The 22,613-nt window shown below is 36.6% G+C and overlaps 1 protein-coding gene across 5 annotated transcripts; it reads right to left on the minus strand.

Moving 5' to 3' along the window:
• Positions 1-616: 616 nt before the first annotated feature.
• Positions 617-22,018, minus strand: CFAP300 (cilia and flagella associated protein 300). Of its 5 annotated transcripts, none has more exons than XM_062577697.1 (7): positions 21,775-22,018; positions 21,013-21,094; positions 19,509-19,581; positions 13,981-14,147; positions 11,386-11,558; positions 5,629-5,695; positions 617-1,055 (listed from the first exon to the last, which is right to left on the minus strand). In XM_062577697.1, the coding sequence occupies exons 2-7, from the start codon at positions 21,088-21,090 to the stop codon at positions 924-926; spliced, it is 690 nt and encodes a 229-aa protein (XP_062433681.1). In that variant the 5' UTR covers positions 21,091-21,094; positions 21,775-22,018; the 3' UTR covers positions 617-923. The 5 variants fall into 5 exon arrangements, with proteins under 5 accessions (XP_062433681.1, XP_062433665.1, XP_062433688.1 ...); XM_062577681.1 differs by lacking the exon at positions 21,775-22,018 and adding an exon at positions 21,512-21,626; XM_062577704.1 differs by lacking the exon at positions 21,775-22,018 and adding an exon at positions 21,296-21,336.
• Between the last annotated feature and the right edge of the window lie 595 nt (positions 22,019-22,613).

A 22,613-nucleotide genomic window follows, 5' to 3' on the forward strand; every position in this document is an offset into this window, starting at 1 on the left:
CACCGCTCTCCGCAGCCAGCTCCGCCCCTCCTGAGCCCGCCCGCACCGTATCCGACGGAGGCAGCCTGCGCCGAGCAGCTCCCCTGCGCGCGCCCGCCCGCACCGGCGCCGCCGCGCCGCGCCGCGGGCGCAGCTCGCCGCGCCCCGCGCGCAGCCCACGGCCGGGACGCCCGTGGTCTCGCCCCCGGTGCCCCGCGGCTGCCACCGCGCCGCAGCGTGGGCCCCGGCGCCTCGCTCCGACTGTTGCCCGCCCGCACCGCGCTGACGCGAAGCCCTTCAGTGAACCAGAACTCGTGTCGTCCCCCCCTCCCCCCCGCCGCGAGTTTCATCCCGACTTCCAGGCTCGCAGCGCGCCCGCTCCGCAGGGGCGGGGAAAGAGCGGGCGGGCGGGCGGCGCGGCTCCCTGCCCCGCTCCCGGTGCCGGTGCCGCGAAGGGCGGGCCGCGGCCTGCGGCGGCCGCCGCGCTCACCTGGCGGCCCCGCGGGGGCGGCGGGCGGGCGCGCGGAGGGACCCGCGGGGCTGGCGGCTGACGCACTTTCTCCCGGTTGTGCCAGGATGTCGCTGAGGCCGGAGCCTCCCCTTCCTTGACTTCATGCGTCGCGGATCTTGAAGGAACGGAGCTGGTTCATAAGCAGGGACAAGACACGTAGAGAAATGTTTTATTAGATAACACGGAAGAGGGAAGAGGGGAGCAAAACTGCCAGGCAAACAGCTTCAGAGAGTATGCCTGTAAAAACTGTACAAAAACTATGCAAAACTTTTTTCATTAACCATATAGTAACATCTATATAAAGCACAGAACCAGAGTTTGTGAGATCAAGGAGTATGTGCTTCCTCAGAAGAGAACCACACAATTTCTACTGGAGTTCGCGTAGGAAGAAGAGCACCCCCATTTCAAACCTGGGGAACAACCAGGTTAACAACTAGGCACCAAATAAGCTTCCACCAAAACAGTGATACAAAGTATGGACGTGTCGTTTGAAAGGATCCGCAATCAAATAGGCAAATGTCTGTTCATGGCTTTTGTTTGAAGGATAACATAGGCCTTTCTCATCCTGAGAGGAAGACAAAAAAAAAAAAAAAAAAGAAAACAGTATTAAGGACAATATGGATACCAATGAGAGTATTCATGCAATCTGAATAGTCTATGAAACAGAGTATCATTCTGTTTCAGTTGTGACAATTTGTTTGATAGCATAATAGAAGAATCTCACTAGAGTTTAAGCAGTACTGTAACATCTCCATTAAGACTCTGACATTACAACACATATGTAAGTCAGTCTGTCTCTCTGAATAGTGACAATAACCTGAATGGAAATGTAAAATTAAGCATCTAAGAATGTAAGTATACAATTACAGCCTAAAATATGGATGATTAAATACATGGGGAGCCAATCATGTTTCCTCTGAAATAGGAACATATTTAGGAACTGCTATATTACTCCTAATTACTACTAGATTCACTTTTTTAAAAAGTGAAGTTGTTCTATCAATAATTCTTCACTTAACATTTGCTAATGCACCTGTTCAGTCTGAAATATTTGTATTTAAGAAAAATCATAATTTTATTTCTTACTGTTTTCAAAATGTTATTTAAATGTTTGTTTGCCAATATTCAGAAAGCACTTAAACAGAATTTAGACCCTTTACTCCAAATTTCTTATCCCCAAAACTATATTCACCTGACAACCAACACTACAAGAACTAGGCTCTTCAAATCAACATCCTGCTTCTGTGTGTGTCACTAAATGTGTCAGTCTTGGCAGGGCAGCAAAGCTGGACACCTGCTTCAAATCCTATTTGGATTCAGAAAGCAGATGTTTCCTTTTTTGACGCATTCAGTCTTGTAATTGAACATCTAACAGATGAACAAGTATGAGCAGACACCACCTTTCTTTTAAGACAGGTAACAGCTTCCTTCTGCTCCCCATCATCTTTACAGAATATTTGAAGACATGTAAGACATTCTGTTTACCAGGGGAAATTCCCATATTAAGTACAGTGTCCATTTTCTCTAGAAAAATTTTAAATTCTCAGAGTACAGAATATTCCAGATTAGAAGCATATCTCCCTCAATTCTCCTGTTCTGCTGTTGAAATTGTTCTACTTTACAGAATCCATTTTTTCTTAATCAAGGAATCATGAACACTGTAACACCCTATCTTAGTGGTTAAGGCAGTCAACTTGGAGGGAAAAGACCTCATTTCCATTTGCTGCTTCAAGGACAATTTGTGAATTTTAGCCAGTGGCTGTTACTGGCATCCAAATTTCTCTCATGTTATTTAGAACAGAATGAACTGTATACTATACGTTCTTCCTTTGAGGAATTATTCAAGACCATAAATCTTAAATTAAGATAAGCAGCTCCCTAAAGCATTGTTTAAGACAGGTAGAGATTTGATACATTTATTCTCAGCATTTTTTGAAAACGGTGAAATAGAGAAAGTTAAAAATAGTATTCTGTTTTAAGCAACACAGGATACAAGCTTTGTGGCTCCAGTTTTAAGATACCTAGCTGTCTTTGGGTACTTTGTAGGGATTCAGGTGTACGAAACACTGAATTCTCAATTTCACTAAAGAGAGCAAGTTTTAAGTTAGATTTTACAAACTACCAGCATCACAATATCTTCGGAGTTTGATCCAAAAATAACCTAACCCCATGAAAAAGGAAGAGAAGACCAACATCAAAATGTAATTGTTAGTTAAGCTGATTTTTCATTGCTATTGGAAATCCCATGTCTGCAGTCTTTAATGAATCAACCAGCATTAGTTGAGTTTTTAACTGCTTAAAAGCAGTGACAACACACTGAAACTTTGCTGGAAAAAAACAGGAAAAAAAAACCCTAAGTTTTAGTGACAAGGCATTTCAAGAAATTCCAGAATATACTAACATTGATAGCAGGAAAATAATAAATATAATCTAATTGAAATTAATGGTGGTTCTGAAATTAATTTTAGTCAGTAAAAAGGTCATGTAAAAAGAAAAACTAAACCACTTTAGAATAAACATACTGGAATTTACATAGGGTTACTCTTGTCTTTAAAGTAATAGGGCACATATCAATGAATTAAGAATTTTACCAGTTTGAACATTGGTTGACATGGAGTTGGTGTAACCCTTCATTGATTTACTGATGTCAGAGTGGGATTGTTTTAATTCATCTTTGTAGGAACACAGATAATCAGCTGATGATTTCAAGAGTACATATGTGTAACATAATGCAGAAAAATATACACCGAACATCTTTAAAAATGCATTACTTTATCAACAAGCTTTTAAAGAGACTTTGTGGATAAACTATTTATTGCAGAGATTTCTAACTGCTGTAGTTAAGACTCCTGTAAAGAAAGTTCTAAAATACCAATTAATATCCAAATACTTCAGATTTAATGAAGTTTCATTATATTCAAGCTATGAAGCTTGGAATTCAATAGAGTGGTCATATGATTTAAAATGATTTTTTTTTGTGATGCCCTGGTCCACAGAATTTTGACACTAACAGATCTACAGAAATTCGTAACTAAACCCTAATACCTTGAAATATTTAGATCAAGAGATTTTACTATTTAAACACTAAATCTGCACTAAAACTGCTTTTTAAACATACAATATCACTTTCAAAGATCAGATCAGTTTCCATTACTGATTTTGACATGCTCACAGTACTAAGATACATATCTGTGGATACAGATTTGTTAGAAAAGAGGCATGAGACACAATTTTTAGTATATTGATGAAGGCAGCCATCTTCATCTCTCTGTTTTATCTGATTTTAACAGGCTTTTTTTTTTTTTAATACTGCTTCCTTCGTAAACAAGGTCTTCTTAGCCACAGCTTAAACAAAATAAGAAGGGAGTGGGGGTGTCAGGATAAAGTTACAAATTAAAATTTAAATTCTTAATTCCTGATACCATTCCTACTTTTACAAGTATACTTGTACATTTATTTGTCAATTTATTAATCTCATTTGCAAAAAATCTGTATTCTGACTTCTCAAGTGATGCTCAAGCAACTTTCACCAGAACAGCTTCCTTCTTTCTGTGTCAGGCCGAGAGGTTACGTCCATTTCTTTCAGACACAAACTAACAAAATGAGACTCATACATTAGCACCTCCATATCAGGATTGTCTTAACACACTCTTGACTATTTACCAAATTAATTTAGAAACTGTATCTACTGCAGAAATACAGTTGTCTTCTTTAGAGGAACTCTTCCTCGAAAGCACAAGACATTTGTGCGCCAGTAAGTGCCATTCCTGTAGTTTCCAAGCAGAGCTTAGGGAGTTCTGATTCACAGAACCTTCAGAAAATCCAGACATATCTATTGCAGCCTTTCATTTTGAAGTAACCTCATGTTTTAAGTCTAAGCACGTTTTTGGGATGAACTCTTTTCTGAGAGAAGATTTTCAGGATACTCTTTAGTGGAAACCAGATCTTCAGAATTCTCCTTCACCTCACTTACTTTCAGAATCTGCAGTAAAGCCTTACTTTTCGTTGAAGGCTATAGAGATTTTCCCCTGAAGGCTACAGAGATGGCATGCTCTGTATTTACACTGGATTTTATTTTGTCCATCCACTTCTTGGTTTTCAAAACATTGCTGAAAGTTGTCTAGTTTTTTTGTTTGTTTAACTGATGATACTCAATGTATGGCAAAGACATCTAGGAGAGCTCTTAAGTAAAAGATCTGTCTAAACATAGAAGTCCGCAAAGTTGATGTGAATCTGTTATTGATCCAGAAATGTGGAGGAAAACAGTAATAACAGAAAAATACCAAGTTAGCAAGATTTCCTGTTACTGTTTTTCTTTTTCAGTTTGAAGCCTGCAGCCTAGTAAAATGAGCTAAATTGTGATACACCCATAAAGTGTTCATTTTTAGAAAACATTTCAAGTCTTCTGTGAATAACACCTAAGAGTTAAAGACAATGACCCACAGACGAACAACTGGGCTATTAGCAAGCTACAGGGAAGTTTGTGTATTCTGAAATGACATCAGCTATTTCTTTTGGAAGTGAGTACATTATCTGATGTAATTATACACTCTGGTTACTTAAGCAGAATTAGGAGTAATTCAGCCTACCATAACAATTAAATGGCAGATACACTGAATCCAGTAAACATGCAGCCCATTCTCAAGCTCATCTTTATGGTAAATGTATGATTTTGCAAGAAAAACACACATAAATGAGACTTGAAGGGAGGAGAGAAGAGGTTAGTAGCTATCTCACCATTCTGTCTCTTTTGTGTACTGAACTGCCTTGCAGTCTTTACAGAATTAGATGCAATATAGTCTATTCAGAAAATTATCTAAAAACATTTCTGAAAACAGAACTAAAAAGTCAACAGTGGGTTCTTAATCCTTACTTCTGTTTCATGTACATATACAGAGTTACTTAGACCTAGAGATACATTTTTTTCATAAACAAGTTTCTGGATAATGATCATGACTTCAAATGTAATCCAGTAAACCTATTTTTAGCGAGCTAAAAAATAAAACTTTAAGTGGTGACTATTGCTGAAGAGTTACTAAAGAGTAAAAGCAGCATGAGATCAAGGAACAAGTTCAAGAATAAAGAATGGCAACAACTATGTAAAAATAACCCTTTAAAAAAAACTTACTAGTACTTACATATGCAGACACTCTGAAGACAGTAGAAGTAATGCTTATTTCTTTTGTTTCTGGATTCTTTTGAACACTGAAATACAAGAAAATAATATAAGCTTAATACTTACACCACAGATATTTCTTTTCATTTATTTCATTTTTATTTCATTTATTATTATATATATTATATATTTATATATAATTATTTATATTATTTATATATTGTTATATTTTATTATATTCATATATTTATTTCATTTAATAAATAATCTTTGAACATATGCACCATATTCTTGCTCAAATTTTACCATATTCATGCTAATAGTTAAAATTCAGCTTGTGCCACATGGACCATGAAAAGCCATGATACTCCTAGATAACGCAGATATTGTAACATTTTACTGAAAACTATTGAATGAAAGTATATCTAGTCATCTGGGTTGGATTGGTTTCAGTTTTCAACTACTAAATCACACCAATATTACCCAAGCCTGGATGACTCCAATATAAATTTTGTACTTTGCTATATAATCAAATTGATTTAGCTAATGATTTTGTTAAAATATTTTTCTTAATTTTTACACATTTTTAGATGAAAAAAAAAAAAAAGAAACCAGATGGTATCTACTACAGACTACAAAAAGTAGCAGTAGTACTGGTAATGAAATGCAGATGATAGTTCATTTTTAATTAATATATGATTATGTTTTTAAGATCATTTTTTCCCTATCTTAGCCATCTTAGAATGCTATTATGATTATTGAATCATGATATTTATAGACTGTAGTTGTTGTGAAAACTGTTATTTCTTCTATCATTACTAATAATGGTAAGATATTATTGCAGACTGACCAGACATCTCAACACCTTCTCAACGCATATTATATTTAATTATTTTTAAATGTCTCATTTTTCCTCAGGTCTGCTTTTAAGTGATGCTTACATTTCTTCATAAATTAGATCGTGTAACTTGTACCATTGTATCTACTTTCACAGATTCCCATTTTCATTAACTCACTGTGGAATAGCTAAGCCTTATAAACTCCATCATACAGCTGTAAGAAAAGGATAGCTCAAAACTTGCCGTATCATAAACGAGTTCAATTTCTAAGAAAGGTCCCAATATAGCTGAATGGCTACAGGATGCCTGTTAAAGTCCAGTTGTATACCACAAGAGCTCCAGGTTCTCTACAACAGCAGTCCCTTATTATCACTGCTTTTGCAAAGATTTATTTTATAAGAAGAACAAACAAAACCCAAATCAACCATCATTTTTGTTGATTCGATCTCTTTACCCAGTCAAAAAATTGACTTTTTGATTTACTGATTTCATCTGCAGTGACAGTCATGTATCATTAAGTCTGTACTGTGACGCTGATCTTTCATGTAGTAAGTCAGTAATGAGGCTTCAAAATTTTTTCTTGTAACTCACATGTGGATATACTCAGCAGTAAATGAAGACAACACTATTGAAACTGGTACTGGCCCCAGTTGTCTGCCTTACCATCCCTCTAGAGATTACTGCCTTCCCAGCAGGGACAGCTCAACTGGTTCATGACTCAGCTTCTGAACCATGGCAGTTTACAGCCCAGCATATTAAGATAAACTAAAATGGATGTCCGTTTATGCTAACCTACTGAGCTGTAAACTGCAGCAGTTTAGAAGCTGTTTAACCATCTCTGCTGAGAGAATGACAACTTTCAGAACAAGGTAGAGGGGGGCTGCTCGCAGGATGACTACTTTCTAGCATATATCACCACCCTCAAAATATATCAACCTCAAAATATAAACCTCAAAATATATCAACCCTCAGATGTATTTAATTTATTCTGGCTCACATTCTTTTGTCTGAAAACTACAACTGTCTATTTCTGATTTCTTAATCTTTCTATTTATAAGATATACCTAGGATATTCCAAGGAAATGGGTGACAGAGAACAAGTCTTGATATTTATTCCATTGCCTAGAATTTGGGAAAATTTCCCCTGTGGTTAGCTTCCTACAGGTCACTTTCTAGACTGAATGTTTATTTCACATACTTTAATTTTTAGGGCAAAATAATGTATCTGCCAAAATCAGATGAGACTTTTCTTGCTGACTTGAAAGAAACCATGATTTTGCCTTTATATTTGACATACTTGTTTGGTACTTTTCCTTAAAAGTTTAGAAAAAACTAACTTGTCTTCTTGATGAGGATAATATTCCCATAAAAATACTGTTTGATCTTTCAAACTGTTATTTCCTGTACTACCAATTGAATATAGAAATTCTTTAATCATTATAATGTCTGTCTATTGTCTTTTTTTAAGGAGAACAAATTTTCTCACCATCTCTCAATTCACTTTAAGTTCTACTTATATCCTAACCTCACTGGCAATATTTTATTAGGCTTTCCAAACACAAAAAGAGCAACTCAGTGTCTTCAGATAAATTGATTTCTTACAGGAGAAAGGGTGTGTAGAAAACATGGAAGGAGAAGGGAACAGTGAGTACAAGCTACCATAGCAGCTGTCATCTTGGAGAGACATCATTAGAAAAAAAAAATCAGGCATTAAGTATAGAATTATCAGTGTAGGAGATCACAAAGATTCATTCAGTATATTTTAACTAACATATTTTGTCATGTAAATATTTTCTTTAATTTTGCCTAAACCAAAAATATACTTTACACAAGTGTTCTGAATGCTTACAACTTAAAAATTAAAACTTCAATGTAATGCAGCTTACAGATTTTTTTTTTTAATACCATAGTAACTTTTCTATGTTACTTTGCAAACAATAAGATATATCCAACAAGATTGCAATCCATGATTAAAAGAAACTAGACATAGGATAACAGTCTAGAACAGAAGAATGTAAGAAGAACAATTCAACAAGAATTTGAAGGTGGAGTGCTTGGTAGACAGAATTTACAAGACCATTACCGTCATGTGCAATAGTTTACAGCAAATAAGAGGCCATGAGTAAGTAATTCTCCTTGCTTTATTATCCAGTGTAATTTCTACAAAAATGAAGTGATATGGTGGACAGCATAGACCAGAACTTAGAAATTAAATAAGTCAAGACTATGGCATGAGAGTTCCTCACTAGAGCCACATTGCTTATCCTTTCACTGGCTTTCTCTCCTAGGAAGGTAGTAACAGAACACCACCACCACTTTGGATAAACTAGGAGCTGAGAGGAAAAACAGAAAGCAGGAGACAAATGTGATGGTGAAGGGGGAGAGAAAGCAGAGTCTGAAATGTCAAGATTGAAAGCTTTTCTGATGGGATTGTCAAGGGACTTAATATCAAGAGAGAAAGATAAAAGATCTAGTTAAATTGTGATGGGCTTTTTCAATAGCTAGTAAGCGTAAACACCATCTCCCTTGGACAGTGAGAGAATAGACATTATAGGCAAGGAAATGGAGAGGTACTTGGCAGGTGAATAGTTATATCAGGTGAAGTGAACACATGTATTTTAAAACTTTGGAGAACAGAATGAAAGCTGACAACTGGAAAAAAAAAAAACAAACAACGTAATGGACCTTGAAAGATTTTTTCCTAATATCATACAAAGGAAAGAAGAAGTAGGCATGAGAAAAAAACACAGAGGAAAAAAAAACAGAAATATGGAAGGAATCAACATGGAAAAGGTTGAGGGGATAGAAAATGCAAATCATGAAAGCAAGATGAAACTATGGCAAGATTTTGGCAGATGCAAATTTTCTATAATAAAGAATTACTTAATATACTGATCAGATTTTATTGTAGGGAAAGGAAATATGAAAGCAAAGAAGAGTGTTTCAGAACAAAGGTTTAACCTGTTTAGAAAAAAAAAAAATCAACCAAACAGTAAAAGAAAGGAAGAAAGTGAAAGAACTGATTAGATTTGGCACTTTGTCATAGGTCATTTAACAACACAAGATCAGAAACAGCTGTAATCAATGCAGAGTGAATTAAGGCCATGGATTAGAGTAGCAAACGGCTTGTTTCAAGTGCAGAGTGAACTATTTAGAAGAAAAGGGAGGGTGAGTGATGAACTGATAAATCCTTTTCTGTCATATTGTGTATTTATGAAGAATAAAGTTGATTTCTATCTAGGTATGATATTATGATAATGCCAAAAATGAAGTTTACATTAATAAGAAATCATTGGCGACAAATCATTGGTGACTAATCACAATATCCAAACTAATAAATGCAGTAATACAAGTTAGTTATTTCCAAAATTTTCTTGGAATGGTTTTATCACTCAGTTTCTCTCTTTCTCTCTCTCTTTTTCTTATTTAAGTGTAAATTATTCTACTGCTACTTTAATCATTGATTTTAAATGATTCTGGGAAACAGCATAGGACTGAATCAACTTGCACCTTGAAAAGTATGGACAATTAGAAAATCTGAAAGCTGCTTAGAGGTAATTAGTTTTGTAAGCTTCTTTGTTTAAGTATCACAAAAAAATTCCAAAAAGAGAGCCAAGTATTCTGGCTTTTATTTCAGCAAGTTACGTTTACAGAAGTGCTACAGAATTCAAGAAATACTCAAGTGAGCAGGAATCACTGGATCTGTTATTTTCACTGTATCTCTGTTCAAACATCTAAGTTTTACTCTTAAGTTTAACGAAAGACATTTTAAGAATAAACTCAGTGATGATTATATCTTACACGTTTTTTTTTAATTTGCTTGTCTTAAAATAGGAGATGAAATAACAATGGGTAATCACACCATACCAAATACAACTAAGGGAGAAAAAAATCACAATTCCTACTTTAAGTAATTTGAAGTCTTTGTATTGCACATTTCAGTGCATCCCTTAGTATTCATGTTACCAGAGTTCTTGTACTATCCCACACATCAAAGGTCTGCTTTTGTGTTCATTGTTCAACCTGATACCGTATTTCATACTATCCCCACCTATACTTACTGTAGGTGGCAAAGTTTAACACTGCTAAATTTTAGTAATATTGTTGATGAATTTTACGTTCTCATTAGCTCAGCTGGGAATGAGTCTTTGTATAACTGTTAATTACACTCCATTTCCCACTAACTGGGAAATAAGAAATTTGCAAAACAGAAAAAAAAAACAGATTTTTCTGAATTGTCATCTGTGATCAATCACCTCTAATCTCAAGCAAAAAATATATGGATTTTTTTGGAATTCATTGATTAGACTGGGCCAAAAATGTTTTAGTCAACCATGTTACGTTAACAGCCAGATTCTAATCCTTTAGCTTTACACTGCTAGTGTCATTGTACTATTTGTTGACCTGAGAATGGCAAAATCCAACTGTCTTTTAAAAAAGAATAATCAGCTAGAATAAAACATTTAAAGATCAAAAAAATCAATTAAAGTATTTCCTTTTTTTAATATTAAACAAAAAGCTTGAAAATAGTCCAAAATGATATATAGACCAAGACCAATAGTTGCAATTATATCAATGACAACTGAACACAATTGAACACAATCTAGTTCCAGTAGCATTCCATATTTTCAGTAGAAGATTACAGAAACAAAAATTTCTAAAATGGGAATGAATTATAAAATATCATTGACCATATCTGCAATACAGTAAAATGTTTTTAGTTAGGACAGTTGTCATTAAAATTGTGCCATTAAATGTCATATCTTGCCACTGAAGTGCTATCACTGTTAGAGGTTATTTTAATACTTGAACATAAATGAGCTTGAAACATCCCAATTTTCAAAGTAGTAATGCACAGCATTTATACAAATTGACACCAAGTGTCTACACACAGCACATGCATATGTAATTGTATAAAATTACTTACCAAAAACACTTACCTTACCAAGTCCTTATATAAAGCTTTTGTAGTTTCTAAGTATGGGCCAAGTACATCCTCAAACTGACAGACACTTCCTCCAAGGCAAAGATGCTTAAAAAGACAAAATAGAAACTCCTTGCGATCTGACTGACTGAATAAGTCATAATGGTCTGAATCTTCTAGAAGCAGGGCCTTATGGAACAAGAATATAAAAAAAAAAGGTAACTCAGGTATATAATATCTAAATAATTGCTTTGAGATTAAATACATACACAATACAGGTCTTTTTCTGTACATTAAACAGAGTTTATGTTCATATAAAATATAGGAAATAGGAATGGAAATAAAAAACCACTTTTCTCCAAGTAGAAATTCTTTTCCCAGCAATGCAATTAATATCATGTTAACAGTTGATTGATACAATATAAAATCTTAATAGCAGAACTATCAGCTGTCAGATTTGTGCCCACAAGAGATATGGGGAGATTCTTCAAGAGTCTTGTAATTCATTGGTTCATTATGATCATGAAACAATCAATAACCTGAAAATAATCTAGGTATATTTGGTATGTCAATCACTGCCAATTAGTTTGTCTTTGATAACTTTGACTACATCTGTTATCACACGTTCCTATGGGAATCAAGAGGCAATCGCGCATATTCACACCATTCTTGACTGCAGACGCTGTGAATGTTCCGAGCATAAGCTGGACATGCTGTTCTGCTGCCTCCATATGTCCCACCTGGCTTTTGCAACAATATTACATGAATGCAGAAGTCTCCCTAGATTAGACCCAGCACTGCCCACTGCAAGGCTAGACAGGAGTTGTTACTCAGAATACCTACGAAATGGCTGAGACACATCAGCCAAACTGCAGATACCAATACAGACAGATGCAAATGGGTCAAAGCTAGATTCAAGCTTATCACACTCCGGCCATCTTTATAACATCGCTACAGAATTAAGCAGAAAAGGGTTGGGGCAGCAACTGCTGTTGATGGCACCTCATGCATATCTCAATCCCTTTCCTGTGGGAGCAAGAGGAGAAGACATTGCAGATAGGGGAAAAAAACGAAAAGTTCTGCAGCTGAGGTCTACTCTCTATTAGTAGACTAGACAGTCGGCTGCCCCCTACAGTTTACCGTTCCAGGGTGCTGGCTAATCAACCTAAAGCTTTGAGGCAGCTTTTGGGAGATCGTGATGCCTAATTCTTTCTGCGTCTTAAGTCTTATGACTGGGAATCACATTCATTTCAAATAGATGTGAATCCTTCAACTTTCAAATGCAGACATACGCACCCCTTCCGGGGGGGGGGGGGGGAGGGGAGACAAAAAGGGACTAAAACCCTAATGACAGCTCGTTTTAAACATCACCTCTTGCTTTTGACATCAAATATACTTAATTAAAAAAAACTCAATACACCCAATTTATAAGTACATACATAGTACTTTGAACTGCTAGTCTACAAACCAAATCTGAGATTCAAATATGAGTTTGAGTTCTGTCCTTTTCCCAGAATGTCACAAGACAGACCGGTTTTTCAAGCCACATCCCGTAACCAGTGTCACTGGCTCAAATACACTGTCTTCAAAGGGTTTGCCAAGTGCAAATGAGTGCAACTCTGTAATTATTAAGTAATTCTGTTGATTATATATACAAGGAAGAGCAAAATCCAGTTCTCCCAGCCTGTGCTTTGCTAATACTAAACAAACATAAGTAATAAAAAATTGGTTGGGCTTATGAAGTCAAAAGAAACACTTAGAATGAAGACATGGTGATTAAGAAGGTGCCACTGTTCAAGAGGTTTTTTCAAAATAATCTGCTAACACCTCGACTGTAGCATACCAAACAATTTTTACCTTGCAGGCCTGTTCATAAAGTTACATTTATTTGAGCTTATGTTATCTGAAAGTGAACACTACTAAATATACGTAGTTAAAAACCATTAAAGCATAAGGGGAGACAATCATTAAAGAAGCAAATCAACAGAAAAATTATATTTCTTTTAAGTTTCCTATCATCAACCTGAACTACCTACATAGTCCTCCAAAAGACCCCTAAAACTAAGGTCGTCTTTCAGTGGTCACTTCAAAGTTATTTCCCTTTTCATAGTTTCCTCTCCTTTGTTTCAGTTCAAAGTATGTGAAGATGCCTTTCCTTAAATACCTTCACATGTGATCCTGGCCAGGAAAGCTTCAGGATGTACTTATTAAGCACTTTCAGTTTTATACACTATTTAGAACAAAGGGTGAATCTGCAGCTCAGGGTATCAGAAGAACTTTCCACTGGCACCACTTGTTTTCCCTCCTAGGCAAAAAAGGAGCTGCATTTTTTTTTCTTCCCAGGTAGTGACTACTTATGAAAAGGATGAGGAGAAGAAGCTTTTACCTTTTCCCTTCACCCAAACAGAAAAGAGAGACCAACTGAAAAATAACAATTGCATTGACACACTTGAGAACTGGAGTACCTCAGTCATTTATTTCACATGGTTATAGATCTCTATTTTTGCATTGAAAAGCACATATCAAAAGAAAAAAAAGGCTGAAAAAAGTGTCTTTACAGTACCTAACAGAGTATGAACATTTATAAGAAACTATTGAGTGCTATACTGACCTTTCTTAATTCATCAGAGATGAGAATATCATCATAATAGTCATAATAACATTTCACAATATGTCCATTTTCTCTAACAACTCCTTCTGTGTACAGACGATCAAAAAATGACATTGAAATCTGTGTACATGGCACTACTGTAGCTTCAATTTTTATCACTTTGGAACCTAGAATACAATAGGAAAGCTTCACTTCAAGTCTGTTCTGTTAAATAGAACAGGAGAATTTCCACATGCTAATGGTTTCAAAATAATTCATAATTTGCTAAAACACCAAAATAATTAACTTCTATAAATGGTTCTCTGTGGCATACTAATTAAAAATAAAAAACATTAAAGATCACATAGGTAAAACGTTTAATCACAAAGCCCCTCAAAAAACGCAAAGAAAGTTAAGAAAGAAACAAGGACAAAGAAAATATTAAATCCATCTGAATGCTACCTTACACAAAGGCTCATGCATTTGCTCCCTCTGTTGGCAATACCATCAATCAAAACAAATAATAGACTTAACACAATGTGCAACTCAACACCACACCTTAGAACATCATAATTTCACAAATTAAGCCGTAAAGAATCTGAGGAGAAAACACCACATTTGAAGTACAAAAGTCACTAACTGCTACTAACTCCTCACAAAATAAAGGAATTTAACGCTTTTTAAAAACGGACACAATTCTTTATGTTAAGTGATATATCCGTACTTTTTGTAAAGCTATTTTGTAGCTTACAAAACTACTGTAAGCTTTTTTAGCTGTATCACGTATTTCAAAATTCTACCAAAAAAAGAGTAGTCAGTGCTTCCCTGCACAAACTATGAGTGTTCTCTCTGCAGCTATTAAGTAGAGAGCACATTCTTCTGTCATTTGTCTGTTTTCTGTGCTTGCAAGTCAACAGAGGCTTGATCACCTTGCTCAGGCATAGGCATCACGTGTCACTGGAGATGGCCTGTAGTATTTTATAATACTCTGAAAAAGTCCAAACTTCACTCTAGATGGCAATATTTCAGGAACAGAAACATGTCAAAAAGGGATGTACACACTGTAATGTTTTCAAGAGCACAAATCTGTGATACTCCATTCTGATTTTAATCTTTGCAAGTATAGCATAGCCTAACATTTCTCTTCCCCTGTACTCCCCAAAATCCCTACCTAGGACTTCTCCCACACATCATTACACAGAGATCATTTATTCATGAGTTGAACAGGGCTGGCATTTCGATATCTAAACCTGGGAAATCAGTCCCACCTAGCTGATCACTCTTAAAAAAAAAAAAAAAAAAAATCTACAAATTGACTCTTTGAAAATGTGTTTGCACTTAAGCTGAAAATGCTGGCATTAAATTTTACAATTAATTTATTGGGAAAATAGGATGCAAAGAAATCAACTATAGGAAAAAGCATGCTATTTAATTGCTTGGCTTCACATTTACATGTGTGGTTACAGAAAAAGGTACCTATTATCCAAGAAATTGTACAGGACATTCTCTTAGCTGTCTACATGGTAACTATCAAAAAATAATCCAAATATAAAATAAAAATCGCAAGTCAAAACAAATATGACTTGGAGCCCCCAAACCTTAGAAAAATGTCACTAAAGGGTTTTTATTTGCTTTTACTTCCTCTCACTCCCTCACCCAAGACTCCTCTAATTTCTAGTTCTCAGTCAGACTCCCCTTCACATAAACAGAAATTTTAGGAAAGATTTAATAGGAATTGAATCAGCCCCTAACACAGGAATGATTTTGGAAAGACCTATAAATCAAAAATTGATTCAAGATTAGTAGCATCCAATGTTAAATGACCTGAAACAAAGGACGTTTAAAATTTTCCAGTTATAGAGCTCAAAGTGTAAGAAATTCAGCTATTTATAGGCTTTCACATTGTTAGGATTTTATCGGGGGTGGAAGGAAAGGAGGAGGAGGAGTCACATTCTTCTCCAAAACAAGATTTTATGAAAAAATCCATCAGTTTTAGAAAAACTGTATATGTTCTTGAATGTATACGTTCAATATACTTGTATATGTATATTGAATACATATATATTCAATAATTCAATATATTGAATTGTATATGTATGTTGAATGTATATGTTCAATATATGTATTCAACATAGGTTGAACGTGCTGGAAACTCCTATTCTCCATTCAGAGGTAAGGTTGGGAATTAGAGATTCAGAATTTCCTGGAGGAGAGTAACCAGTTCTAATAACACTGTAAAGTGAGCAATAAAATAGGCAGAAGTTATGTCTTAACAGTTCTGTGACAACTCTGTGAGTGGAAAACAAAGAACTGAGAAGTACTGAAGGAGAACTTCTTAAAACAGCTAGTTCTGCAAAATCTATAAAATGTTGCCAGTATGCTTTTAAACGAATAGGGGGAGCTAAATCTCAAATTAGATATATTTCCCCTATCTATTTGTAAGTTGTCACCTCCATATTTTAAACATGAAAACAAAAGAAAAATAGAATTTCTCTAAAGCTTAAGAAAAAAATTATACCTCAGGAAAACCTCCCGTAACCTACTATGTAAAAAACAATTAAATATAGAACACATATAATGCAAGTTTAATGATCAGGTATTAAAAAGATGATATTTAGAAGCAAAAGGTGTAGACCAACAATTTATTGGTTCAAATGACATCTAAAATTTTAGTGAATGAAAACCTGCAACAGCAGTCTAGAAAACCTGCTGACTTAATATTTTTAAACTTCATTCTAAAGACAGAAATCATTAGAACTTGAAGCACATATGACAAATAAGAGTCTTTCCTAAGCAAATACTAAACTTCTGTTTACAGGAAAAGACAGTATCCCTGTACCTTTGAAGATAACTTTTCAAGTGTTAATTGAGCTTAAGCAGATACATTCTTGCTGCCCTGAGACTGCTGACAGGTGCAAGGCCAATAATATGTCAAAGGAAAACTGCTATTTACGTTTCATTGTAGCTATTTAAAAATGCAAGACTTAATATGTAAGTTGATACGCATTAAATCATGTTTATTTTGCTGCCTTCGTTTTGGAAAAATGAGAGGAAGAGACAAGGGGGATGCTTAAAGCACATGACAGAACTATCAGGTACTCTGGGAAGCAACCAGGAAAAGGGGAAAGTATATCCCTATGACAACAGGCAAAAAATCATGGTGTGCGGAGGCGTAATAAAACAAAGTATCTGTCTAATCAAATAAAGTACTCCATCCCAGAATACTCTTTACCTAAAATGTTGTATTTCAATTCCTATTAAAGCTGGAGTCCCTTAGACAAGGTACTATTGCGGATTCTATCCGGGATTGCAGCATATGGTGGGGTGGAGGGGGCAGGAGTACAGTTTGCACACTTGGGGAACCTCAAGTTTTATGCCACTTTTTGATCTAACAGATGGAGACTGAGGACATTAGGGTCTGATAAGGTGAGAATGAGAATAAAGAGAAGAACAGTAAAGAACATCTAGATTTTAAGGAAAGGAGATAGGCAAGTAAAAGAGAAGAGGTAGAGATAAACACTAAAGTGAAACCAGGACCACTTAGATTCTAAAGAAAGATAATTTATCATTTTAGCTAGAGGAAATAATGAACTGCAGCCCGAAGAAAACAAAAGGATTATAAACACTCTAGTAAGGTAATACTACATTGATATTTTATATAATGCTGACAGCATCTTACAAAGAAGATACAGCTTTGTTGATGTGGATACATAAACATGTTCTGCCCAAGTTCACAGATAGGGAGAATAAGTTTTTTTAAGAATCTACCTATACCCCACATATCGTACTATGCATCATGAATACCTCCCCCCTGCAAAAAAAAAAGTATTTTTTGTTTGCAAGAGAATAAAATTGAATCCTAGATTATGTCATTTTCTTCAGATTTTCTAAAAAGCAAAAAAGAAAAAAAAAGCCATTTTCACAATCTTCTTGCAAGAAAAGCAACTTTTTATTAAGTTACTCCACAGTGACAAGTAAATAGCCTATGTGGATTAACTAAACATCCTAAGAAGAAAATACTGGAGTATGATCTTGTACCTCCTCCCCCTCAAAGCTTATTCTTACTATATTTTTAAAAAATGCACATGAAGACTAAGTATAGAAAAATGTGCCAACATTCCTCACCAAAAATAGGCAAAGAATGGGAAGATGAAATTTTAAGAGCAAATGGGGTATACCAGCTGTTCAGGATTTAGAGAGGAAGCCCTTCCAGTCCTCAGAATAAAATGCATTACCTTTGTGCTAATACAGACTCAGAAGAATCAGGAGTTAAGAAGCTGGGATACTTGGCAAGTGACCCTTTGCTTTTAACATGAAGTATGTAACCTACTGACCTTCCTCACATAGGGACTAGCAAGTCACAAGCTAAACAGATAGTCTAAGAAGATTCTTGCCCAAAGCAGGAAAAGGGAAAGGTTTGACCATGCTTTGAAATGTATTTATTTTCTTTTTGTTTCCCAGAATGAAAAAGTGGCACCTGATAGGAAACTCGAGATATACTTTGCATCTTCTATGTTTCAATGATTTTTACATTCCCAATACGGCATCATAGGAAAATAGATTTTGCTAGCAAAAAGGTGGCAAGCACCACAGTATACAATGGGGAACACCTACACCAATTCCAGAGTAAAAATTTAAAAGTAAGTAAATTCCCAAAGTTTACTTAAATATTTACATGCAATAAAGTTATTCACAGGCAAACTGAAAAACTAAGGGCTTCCCATAATGCCCTTTTTAGATATACCTATAAAGGAAAACTACTGTGGTGATGTGAGAGTTCTTATTATGCACAAAATCCCATTACATTATCACACACAATTTGCATAAAACTTCAACACTTTCATTTACATAATCAAAAACACAATTACAACATACTGCCACAAGCTTACGTGCTATATCTGATTGGTCTTTTTTTCCTTTAATGTGTCATCTACATCTACAGATATAACCTACTGTTTATAAGCAGTTAGATGATATGGCGACAAATGAGAAAACATCCTTATGCCATAATTACAAACAGAGCAACACAGCTCTTTTCCTGCAGCTAGATTGTTCTTGTTGCACAAATAGTGTATTTATGCAATCTCAGGAGTGTGCTCTATTTAACTTCTGCTCTCTCAACTTCAATTTTTAATAGAGCAATAATCTTCACTTTCCTCTAAGGAGCATGGCTGCATCCATAAAGAGTGTCTTTCTCCAAGTATCACCTCTGAATAAGATAGCAGTTCCATGAATACTGCCCAGTTGATTATGTCTGGATACAACATGACTATGTCAAATGGATGTTAGAGACCATTTACAAATGCTTCCAGTAGCTTGATGTATGGATCAGTACCAGGTTCAAGGGAAAAAAAGTGTAAAACTTAACTTTTTAGTAACAAAGTAAGTAAGAATCTTTCCTATTGTTTAATAAAAGAAGTCACTCTTTAAGATATTTCAATCAGATGAAGATATGGCTATATGAATTACCATTATTACAAAATGATAAGCTAGAAGAAAATAGTTATAACATAGACTTTTTCTTTAATATTAATTTATTCGAAATTTACCCAATGTAGTCCACTGTCCTGAAGCTGAGAGCAACTTTAAACTGGAGTTCACATTTTGATCTTTAAAAAATGCCTATAAAATTCAAGTAAGAGATAAGAGTTAATGAAATGAGACATAAAATAATCATACATTGCCTTTGATATTTTTAAAATAAATTATCCAATCAGTAAGTAGAACTTTTAGTTTGGATACAAAATATCATACCACCAAATTCATGTTTCTGTAACTTTGTGTAGCCAGTGCCTTTATTTATATATTCAAGATAATTTTCATTTATGTATGCAATATCTGAATTTCGAAAAGGCAGGTAAAGCTTGTAGGTGTGTAGGGACACACAAAAATGATTAAACAGGTACAGAAGAAATCCACAAGTTAATGAAGGATTGGAGAAAACGTTCCACATTAAGATTTAAAATGGTCAGTCTTATTAATTTATCAGTTTTCATTTATCTACAAAAAATGAGACATGCATAACAATTTTGGTAACTGTCAAATTTAAGATGATAGATAAGCCAATTAAGAAAGCTCACACATATACATACATATGCAGCCAGAGTGAACAATCACTGAACAAGTTGCTAGGGAAAATGACAGATTTTTCAGTTTCCGCATCACCTCTCTGGGATATAGACAGATTAAGCTGTGCAATGTAATGGTCCCTTTATTCTTAAATTAATTCTCAACTACTCAGAGTTCTTCATTTCACAGTGGTATTTTTATGTTTCTAATTCAAAAGAGAAAAGCTTGAGATGGGTAAATCGTAATACATCTTTAGTAAACTTCAATTATTTGAAATGTTTTCCAGTGAATTTCTTTAAAACATCAAGTGAATTCAGTCAGGGAATTCTGAATTCTTCTTCTGGGATAGGATCCACATAAGAAATTAAAAGAGAAAGATTCACCACTTTTAAAACTACAGATGATAGTTTTTTCCCTCTTCAAACAGATGGGGGTATTTTATTTTGCAGACAACAAAAACGTACAACATAAGTCAGCAGGGGAACTGAGTCTCAAAAAATTGAGAATTCATAATTCTAGTGTAAAATAATGGTGCACAATAAGTTCAAAAATTTTGCATTTTCAGAAAGTGGTACACATGCATGTCTAATTGCCCAGTACAGTTACTGTGACAAAGCAAGAATAGCTGTTACCAAGGGTACTAAATGTACATATTGTTTAAAAACCTATCCCTGTGTGGACTTCCCCAACATCAAATGTGGTGGCCAAGATCAGCATCCAGTTCAGACTTCCATTCTTGGGCTTGAATGACTAAATTGTTCCCTCTTAAAAGAGAGGAACATTAGTACAGACTGAAATATTTTCACTGGACAATACAGCTAATCCACAAAATAAGACTTTGAACACCACACCTAAATCACCTACTTCCAGCAAGACAGCGAGTGAACATTGCTACAATATTTTCCATTATGCAGGTTTTCAATAGCTATAATTTCATACACACACATACAGAAGTGAATTTAAATATAAAGGAATTAGAGCTACCATAACAAATTCATCCTTCAGATAGGGCTTAAATGGCTGGTCAAAACTGAATGCCTGTGCTGCAATCCTGCCTTGCATGGACCTGAAATGGAAACAGGAGATGCATTATTCTGCAGACACACTGAAAACTTGAAAACACACTCTGAAAACTTGTCTAGATACACTACGGGAAGTCCTCCTCTCCTGACAATTACACACATTTTTCTTCCTCTCTCTATCGTCCATTCTTATAATCCCCCCTGACGCCCCAAGGAGGAGTACGGGGAGCAAAACCGCTGCTTACACAGCAACGGAAGAACTTCACGAAGCTGAAATAGGTCTTGTCTAACTCTGGAAAAGGAGGATAAACGAAGATAAAACGCAGGCCAGAGGCGGGGCGCCGCTGCGCAGCGGGCGCCCTGAGGGCGCTGCCGCGGCCCCCGCAGCCCGCTCCTGCCCTCCCCCGCCACCCAGCGGGGCCGAGAAGCCCCGCACGGACCAACCGGCTCCCCCCTCCCACCATTTGAGGAGCCGGTCCTGGGTGTCCCGGTTCTCCAGGCCGGGGAAGGCTTTCTGGGGCAGGGCGCGGAAGGCGAAGCGCGCCCCGCACGGCGGCTCCCCGGCCGACATCTTCCCGCGCCGGCCGCGGCTCGGCCGTTGCCGTGGAAACGGCGCCGCGCGGGCGGGGCGCCGCCGCCCGCCGGGGCCGCGGCGCGGCCTGTCCCGCCCCGTCCCGCCCCGCGGGGCTGCTGTCGCCTCTAAAAACTTCCCAAAGCCGCTTACTGAGCATCGAGCTTCCTCCCCGCAACGCCCCGCTCCAGGCTCTAAGCCAGCAAAACTCTTTCCGAGCGGCCGACGGGAAGCCTGGCCCCGAGGGCCTGCTGAGGCGGCGGGCAGAACTGGAGCCGGGCCTGCGCCAGCCGCTCTGGCCAGCGCCCCGCCAGCGCACCTGGCCTGGGAGCAGGGCAGCGGGGCTGCTTCCTCCTCCCGGCGAGGCCAGCCGCTTCGGCGGCCCGAGGCCAGGCTTCCAGGCTTTCCGCAACAGAAAACTATTCAAGGAAAGTACATCGTTACTTAAGGAAGTTATTTTTAAAAGCCCCAGTAAAGCAAGAGATACCTTGCAAAATTTGGGGAATTTCCTGCTTTTATAAGGAAGGGGTGAAAGTTTAAGGCTGACACGCGTATTTTGCTATGTCCTTTAACAATCCACTCCCAGTCCAAAACCAGGCCTCATTTTGCTCCGAATCTTCATAAATAAATAAAGTAGTTTTCCCTTTCATCTGCTGCTTTGCTGAAACAACAGAGCAACCAGCAGATTGTTAAGCAGAAATTCCAGTAGTCCTTTTATTTGTTAGTCTCTAATTAAAAAAAGATATTTGGCTGCAGTAGAAACCAGAACATAAACACACAGAACATAGACAAAAAATCCCAGCTGAGGGAGAAAAGCAGAGAACCACGGTAAAAAAAAGTAAACATGCACCCCCATTTCATTTAAAAAGGAGTCTTAGAGAGCCCAACTGAAAGTTGGTAGCTTTGGTAACTTTCAAATCTTACAATATGATAGTCAAATATTCTGTCTTGCAAACAGAATTATATAGAGAAAATCCCAAAGAAATACATGT

Source organism: Rhea pennata, chromosome 1 (assembly GCF_028389875.1).
Source record: "Rhea pennata isolate bPtePen1 chromosome 1, bPtePen1.pri, whole genome shotgun sequence".
In the NCBI taxonomy this organism is placed as follows: Eukaryota; Metazoa; Chordata; class Aves; order Rheiformes; family Rheidae; genus Rhea; species Rhea pennata.

What these genes read in the sequence shown, in the direction of transcription:
- CFAP300 (XM_062577681.1), bottom strand. Translation starts at nt 21,621, where the DNA reads ATGTCGGCCGGGGAGCCGCCGTGCGGGGCGCGCTTCGCCTTCCGCGCC. An exon ending in TCTCTGATGAATTAAGAAAG is followed by an intron (nt 11,559 to 13,980) that starts GTCAGTATAGCA and finishes TTGTTCCATAAG; the next exon opens with GCCCTGCTTCTAGAAGATTC. An exon ending in TTATATAAGGACTTGGTAAG is followed by an intron (nt 5,696 to 11,385) that starts GTAAGTGTTTTT and finishes CTTGTATTTCAG; the next exon opens with TGTTCAAAAGAATCCAGAAA.